The 7,948-nt window shown below is 48.1% G+C and overlaps 1 protein-coding gene and 1 pseudogene across 1 annotated transcript; both read right to left on the bottom strand.

Annotated features, from left to right (window-relative positions):
• Positions 1-1,909: 1,909 nt before the first annotated feature.
• Positions 1,910-3,261, bottom strand: LOC119362169. Its single transcript, XM_037627367.1, has 2 exons — positions 2,478-3,261; positions 1,910-2,105 (listed from the first exon to the last, which is right to left on the bottom strand). Exons 1-2 carry the CDS (start codon positions 3,010-3,012, stop codon positions 2,047-2,049), a joined length of 594 nt encoding a protein of 197 aa, XP_037483264.1. The 5' UTR covers positions 3,013-3,261; the 3' UTR covers positions 1,910-2,046.
• Positions 3,255-6,089, bottom strand: LOC119362168 (annotated as a pseudogene).
• Between the last annotated feature and the right edge of the window lie 1,859 nt (positions 6,090-7,948).

Genomic DNA, 7,948 nt, shown 5'->3' with positions numbered 1-7,948 from the left:
ACCGGGCCATACTGCCTTTGAACTAGGAAATAATAGTAGTGCTTGATCATCCTTGCTGTTTGAAGAGTATGACTTCCTGTGACCTTTATAATAAATTTGAAGCATACTTCAAACATAATCCTTAGAACAAAGTATGACTTCCTGTGACCTGTAAAAAGCAGTGTGATATCATCCCTGGTACTACCTCCATCTCGGTGAATAAGTCATTCACGTAGTTCTAAGTCGACAATTTAACTATCTAAATATATATTATATGTGACAAAAATATATATTTAGAAACTACATCCGTATAAAAATCTAGTGATACATTTTTCATGACATATAACACATATCTAATTTCTCAAATCGATGACCTAGAAGTACGCGAATGACTTATTCACCGAGATGGAGGTAGTAGTAAAATGGAATCAAAGAGAAATAACGGGAGGAGGCAGTGTCATCTCACATCCTTTCTACTCCCTCCGTTCGGAATTACTTATCTCGGAAATGGATGTATCTAGAACTAAAATACACCTAGATACATCCATTTGTGCGACAAGTAATTCCGAACGAAGGGAGTAGCTCTGATAGTGTGTTGTCATTCAAAGAGTATCTTCTCATATGACGTTGTGATACAGATCTGAGGGATGGATGGTTCCCTCCATCAGCGCGCATTTTTTTAATTCAATATGCATTTTGGAAGGTAGTACCTCCGTCCTGGTTTATTGGTCCTCATTGTAAATTTTGATCATAAATTTAACTATCAAAATGTTAATGCATGTCAATAAAAATTATAACGTTGGATTCGTATTTGAACATAGTTTTCAGTGATATAATTTTTATTGACATGCATGAACATTTTGTTAGTTAAATATTTAGTCAAAATTTGACACAAATTATAAAGGGGACCAATAAACCAAGCCGGAGGTAGTATGAATTTACCGACTAATCTATATCAAACATCGAAGTTTTTCAGTGTAATCTATAATCTCCCCCGCGCCTCCCAGTCCTCCAGGTCCACTACCCCGCAGCTTCCCCCGCTCCTTCCTCCTGGTCCTAAAAGTCCTTTCTTGCCCCCATGAGCAGCAGCGACGACGAGGCGGTGGCGCAAGAAGGGGATGCCGGCGCAGGTAGAAGCTCATGGCGGAGCAGCCGTGCAGGAAGAAGCTCTAGTGACCGAGGGCTCTCGCGCGGGGGTCTATGAGCCTACGATCTGCATTGGCTTTCCGCTCCTCCAAGCTCTTCAACATTACGTAAGCTCCTGGCCGGTTCTTCACATAGTGATTTCTCCCCTTTGATTCGACCACGCTGTTGCATAGCTTCGTCAGGCCAATGGGGATTTTTCTTGTACTACTATCTTGACTGTAGGTGCCTAGATGTGTTCTTGAGCGTTGCACTCGGTAAGATTTGTACTGTACTCCCTTCTGCTTGAACTCTAAAATTCAGTAAGATGCGTATTTGAACTCTGAAATTCAGTAAGATGTGTACTTGAACTCTGAACTTTGAAATTTGTACTGTCTCAAAATTCAGTAAGATTCGTACTGAACTCGAACTCTGAAATTTGGTTTTGACTGAAGATCAGTAAGATTCACTAAGATTTGGTTTTGAATGAATTTTGCCATGCCACCTTTTTAACTGTCTTCAGTAATCTAAATTTTGTCCCAAATTCTAGGCATGCATGGATCAGTGTTACTAAACCCCCGAACCCTTCATGTTCCATCTAGCTAAGACGAGCATGCTTAAATGTATTCAATCATGTCACGAACTAGGAAAAGTTAGCACGACGCGTCCACCAGAGCAGAGTGAACTTTCAGCTATTAGTACTAAAATAAAATCAGAAGTTTGAGGATCACTACATGTCACTTAAAAAATCATTTTAACTGAGCACATTGGTGTTTTGGAACTAGCAGCAAGATATGGGTAAGTTGGAATTGCACGAGACACCACACCAGATCAAATGCATGTTTGACACCGTGGCTCCAAGTTCAGTGAAAAAATATTACCCATTTGGCAACTTTAATATACTGAAAAAAAAAACTCAAGATCAAGAGATTCCTTTCAGGTGGTTCATTTTCTGCGAGCCCCAAAACATGCCGATATCGTCCCGGCGATGACGAGGCGGTTGTCTGTAAAAATAAAAGACAATTGTTCAACAATCATGGATACAGTAAACTACTCCATGATTTGTACACACTTGAGTTGTACAGTAAATTACTCCATGATTTAGTGTAAGTTAAAACACAATCAGCCTATCCCAAACTTGTGATAATTGATTCCAGTGATAACTGATTTATATGGACGGATGGAGTAGTAATTTGAACTAACATGTGAAAGAGCCTCATGTCTCTACATTCAAGATTACCAGCAGCCACACATCCACACACATATGATCCTACTTTTAGACTAGTACCAGTACGAGTTAGCTCAGTGTCATATAAATCAGTTATCACTGGAGCGCGGTGGGGGAGCAGCTCGAGCGCCGTGGGTGGGGTGGCTACCTGAGCGCTTGGGGCTTGTCATCCTTGTGGTGGCAGGCAAGGTTGGTCTTTGGGTGCTGGGGCGGCGGCCCCGGGCGGTGGGCGGCGTCGACTCTGCGGCGAGTGGCGTCCGTTGGTGCTGGCCAACACCCGTGGCCGTGTGGACGGCATGGGTTGCTCGCCCTTGCGTGGCGCGCGGCGACAGGATCTTCTCGCCGGACCTGGCGTCTGATCTGAAGAAACCCAACCCCACCTCCGTGCAACCTGTCTTGTCCCATCTGGTTCTTGCCGACGGGGGTGGTTGGGGTGGGGGTGAGACCGGGGGAAACCCTTGACCGGCGAGTTGGTCACGACGATGTCGACGCCGCTGGTGCCGATCCCCTCCATGGAGGCTTCGTCGAGGTCCTTTCCACCCACCAATTCCCTTGCTTTCGGATGAAAATCCTAGTCCCCTGTTTTGGGCGACGGTGGCACTCCATGTCACTCCCCTTCTTGAAGGCGTCGCTTGGGGACTGCGAGGAGGCCTGTTGCTGTATGTGATTGGTGGTGGTGCCATGGTTCTCTTCGTTCGCGTCTACATTCAACTGCTCTTGTCTTGCCATGTGGTTGTTCCATGTGCGGCAGTAGTGTTCTTGGGATGACCTATGGTTGTTGTTTCCCAATCCTTTTGTGTTGCCAGCCCGATCCTCTTTGGTTATCCGTGTTCTCGGGGGAACCACTCCGCCTGCAGTTGGTGCGGCGCCCTTCGATCCTGGGCGAGAGGGCAGGGGCCCTCTACAGAGGTGGAGACGGATGACATGGAGATCTCGCTTGGCCTCTGAGAGTGGATAGCGGCACATTTCCGGTGGTAGTTCAAGACATTTGCTTCCTCCCAGGTGGCGGTCATGTTGGTAGACAATGGCATCGGCGCTGCAAGCTGTGCTTCATTTTCCTTCGGCTGGTGTGCTTGTTTTGCTGCTGCCTGTGAGCTGTTGTAGCAGCACTTTGTATCTGCCTTTTTTTCTTTCTTTTGTGTGGTTTATTCGATGTAACTCCTGGCTGGTTGATGGCTTTGTTAATTCAAAGCCGGGTTCTTCTTGAGCCTTCGTTCCAAAAAAAAAAAAGTGTCACATCTTGGCATCATGCAACAGAATATGATCCTACTTCCACACTAGCACTAGCACGGCCCAGTATCACCTCTTGGCATCACGCCCCATATATAACTTAGTAACTGAGAAAAAATAGAGCTAGCTTCAGTAACATCAATAGTGCCCGGGATGGTTACCTTCAGACTAGTCGATGCTCCCTTGGTTCTTCAGGTGCTAGATATGACCAGCCCTCTATTAACTTCCTCCGTTACGATTACCTTCAGACCAGTCGAGTACAACTGCATCACGGAATTATAATTATTTCCAGGAAGTGTTCAGTACAGAAAATTTCACTTTCAATAGTCATGTTGTTTGGGTATATTAATTTCTGATGTTGCAGCTAGCAAGCTTATGTCTCGTTTCTCTCGTCGGTCGGTCAAAGGAGGCAACAAACACAAGAGATTTTGGTGCTGCGTGCAACTAGGTGCAGCGCTTTCCTCTAACAAAAACAAAAGCTAGGAGCTGCTACATGCACAAGAACAAGCTCGCGGTGCATGCATGCCTATTCTGACAAAACTGAAGAAAGGCAAACATTTAGCTAACTGAACATTGTGCAGCAGGATTACAGTGGCCAACAATCTCATCTTGATTTTTGTTTAGTATAAACAGAGCATGCCAAAACTGCAGCTTAAGGGATTACAAAGGGAGGGATAGATCAAGCAGCCAGCATCCAACTTGCAATGCAGATAAATCAATACTGTATATAAGTTTAAAAGATCATTTCTGATGTAAACAGATCATACAGAAATTACAGATCAAGTGATTACACGAGAGAGATAGAGCAGCAATCAACTAGCAGTCCACCGGTGATGGAGAGGCAACACACAGGCATAGTGAAGAAACAAGAGGAGAAGGGATGGATGAAATCGCATTGGCAGCTCACCTACAGTAGGGGAGAAGACCGGACCTCAGGTTGTGGTCGAACGGAGAGATGGCGAGGACGAAGAAGTCATGAAGGTGAATCTCTTCGTCTCGGCGGCCAGTGGACGAAGCGGTGATGGAATAGATAGAGGTGGAGGACCCTGAGACTCCATATATTCTTAAGATACAACTTGAGATTTTTTTTTTAAACTCTAGTATGTAGAGTGTAAAGACGGGAGATGAGCCAAATTGGATGAGACAAGTACAACAGGAATTTACCAGTGTCCTGAACAGCAACATACGAAGCTTGAAAAATGCATCATTGCATACAATCCGGGTCACTTGCATCCTCGATGCCTATCGCTGCCATTTCCTTCCTCAACCTCTCAACCATCTCACGGTCCTCATCCTTCTCATAAGCCCGGACAAAAGCATGGTATACCTCACCACAGGTTTTGAATCCCTTCCCAGCCATCTCTGCCTGGAGTCTCATCGCCACCTCCACTTCCCCTTCCTCACAAAATCCCCTTATCAGTACCTCATAGCTTCCCCGATTCGGTGCGAACTCTTCGTTCTTCATCTCCGCCCTCAAAATACCTAATGCCTCCTCAACTCTCCTCTTCTTACACAATCTATGAACCATCTCCTCGACAACCTCCGCCGCCATACTAAACCCCCTCCTTCTGAGGTCTATGCGAACAAGCATCGCAGCATCAACATCCCCTGTCCTACAATGCCCTCTGACCAACCACTCGAATGTTGTAACACTTGGCTCAATCCCACAAATCTCCATGTCCTTAAACATCTCCTCTGCCATCCCCACCTCCCCGGCAGCACAATACCCACCAATCATCATGTCGTATGAGGTGACATCTTGTTGGATCCCTCCCTGAACCATCTCATTCCACAATCGTCATACCTTCACCATCTCCCTGTCATCACAGCACGCAGCCATCCGAATGTTGTAAGTGCCCACATTGTGCTTGCAAGAGTACCTGTCCATTTCGTCGAGCACAATGTTGAAATCTTCGCACTTTTGCCATGGCGGTAGAAAGCGAGGAGGAGGGAGTTAAAGGTCTGTGCCGTCGGCTGGAGCACGCGGTAAGGCGCTGGAGGCAAGGTAACGGCGGGCGATGGAGGCCGCCGCGAGGGGTTCGCGGCGGGAGCGGAGGTAAGCAAGGAGGAGGAGGTCGAAGACGAAGGGGGCTGATGCAAAGCGGCGGTAGGTGGCGGCGAGGGCATTGAAGATCTGGGAGGGGGAGTAGTGGCAGGTGGCGGAGGAGAGGACATATATGGCCACGCGCCGGAGGCGGGAGGCGGCCGCGACGTGCGCGGCGGAGGCGGAGAGGATGAGCGGGGGAGGGGAGCGGGCGGGCAGGAGGCGGCGGAGGGCGAATTGGTGGAAGCTGAGGGCTACGTGGGGCCGATGGCGGCGGAGGAGGAGGACGGCGGAAGCGGCGGACGCGGGGAGGGGGTCGGGGAGCTGGAGGGAAGCGAGCTGGGACCACTTGGACTTGGAGCGGTGGGAGGTGAGCGCGGAAGCGGCAGCGGCCGCGTACGGGTGGGTGGCGTCGATGAAGTACGGGGAGGCAGGGTTGGTGGTGGCATCTCCGCCAGGCGCGCCGGCGCGGCCACCGGCGTGCATAATGGAGTGGATTCAGAATCAGAAGCACTATCGTGCTTACCTTTTTCTTCTACTATCGTGCTGTAGCTCCACCTGTAGGTAGACAAATGGAATGCCGTACAAGTCACAGAAAACGTCGTAAAGTAAAGCTGTGTCAGTGTATGTGCATTAAGGGAAAAAAGGACAACTAAAGTAAAACTCTATATAATTAATAATTCATGTCGTCCGGTAGTTGTGAAGTTTTGGTACAACGGTCAGCAGTACAAGCTTCATCAAGGGCTAGCTGGCAGCAGTTTATTGTGCAGCCATGTAACCATCCATTCAAACCCTGATAAGCCAAGGTGAATATTGTGCAGTGCAAGGTTGAACAGTATGTATATACCTTCATTTCACCGACTTTACCCCGCGCGCACTCTAGCTCTGCCGCGCCTGCGGCGGATGGCAGATCTTCTACGGTCTGCCTCTGCACGATGGCCTCGAGATGGTCATGCTCACGCCTCAAGCTTGCGATATCCGCCAACAACTGCTGTGTGCAAGAATCATATAGATCAGCTAGTAGATGAATAGACGTGTTTGTTTATTAAACTGATCATCATCATGATTTATCCCCTGGAACTGGTCATTAGTGATGCTCTCGTAGCGCTGGATCAGCTTGCACCAGCTTTAAAAATGACAGGTGGAGTATGTCAGTATGTCACCACTATATACTAGTGCTCTTGTACAGTGCATATATGCGAGTAAACCTGTTTATGCATGATCCACAGGTTTCAGTCATCGGGCATTGTTTTAAGCTATGGTACAATTATGCATGCGTAAATGGAATGCAGGCGGCAAATAGTTGTTGAACGTCAACAGGCTGTGCTTGCATTAAGAACCAAACAATGGCTAATGAATTATCAGTCACAGGTCAAATTTAGTCGTGAACAATCTAGGTGGGTATATACAGAAACTTCTGAATGACTGAATCTGACCGTGAATCCTAATCTGAAGATGCGACGGGATTAAAACCAGAGCTAAATTAAGGCCCTGTTCGGAACTTCCCCGCTCCGCGGAGTTGGGGAGCTGGGTTTTGGCAGCTCTGTCAAAGTAAGCTAAAGTCGGGTCCGCTCCGGGAGCGGAGTTAAAGGAGCCGAGAGAAACCGAACGCAGCCTAAGAGCATTGTCTGACCAACTTCAACATGAAAGAAACACAATGAGAGCATCCTGATACTTACCGTAGCCAAATTAAAGTTGGTTCTCATCTTCTATTCCACACAAATCAATTGCTTCAGCACAGCAGATCGTTTGGCATTAGAGATGACTTTCAAGTGACTTCAGTAAGTCTATCTAAACATATATAATGCAGAATTTGGCTTCCCCAGAATGAATCACTAAGAAGAGAACGATCGAAAAGTGAACACGGGATGAAATCCAAACTAGGCGCGACAGAACATCCTACAATCAGTTTACAACCGGGATGAGTCGAGACGCACGGGCCATGAGATATTGAGATTGGGAGAAGAAGATCGACGAAGGGACGGACGGACCTTGCGTGGGGGCTGCAGCAGTCCATCTGCCTGCCGGCGCTGTCCGCCTCGCAGAGCACGGCGAGCTCCTGCGCCTCCTTCGGCAGCCCGCCGCTGCGCTCGCCGAAGGTGGCCACCGGGGAGATCCCTGTGTGGGGAGGGGGAGGGACAGGGGGTGTAGGAGTAGGCCGGCGGCGAGGTGTGAGGGAGACGGGGCGGTGGTTGGTGGCCGGCGTCCGGCGGCGGTGGAGTGGAGTGGGGCTCGGCTTGAGTAACAATGAAAAACGAGCCCAGCCCAGCACAGCCCATTATCAGATGTGCGGGGTCGAGCCTCAAAAAAAAAAGAATAAAAGTTTCTCAAAAAAGAAAGAATAA

The sequence above is a fragment of the Triticum dicoccoides genome, chromosome 2B (assembly GCF_002162155.2).
Source record: "Triticum dicoccoides isolate Atlit2015 ecotype Zavitan chromosome 2B, WEW_v2.0, whole genome shotgun sequence".
Classification (NCBI taxonomy): Eukaryota; Viridiplantae; Streptophyta; class Magnoliopsida; order Poales; family Poaceae; genus Triticum; species Triticum dicoccoides.
Note: the sequence above shows the minus strand (reverse complement) of the source record. Positions and strands in the feature narration are given on the sequence as shown.

What these genes read in the sequence shown, in the direction of transcription:
- LOC119362169 (XM_037627367.1), bottom strand. Translation starts at nt 3,012, where the DNA reads ATGGCACCACCACCAATCACATACAGCAACAGGCCTCCTCGCAGTCCC. An exon ending in GACAAGCCCCAAGCGCTCAG is followed by an intron (nt 2,106 to 2,477) that starts GTAGCCACCCCA and finishes TTATTTTTACAG; the next exon opens with ACAACCGCCTCGTCATCGCC.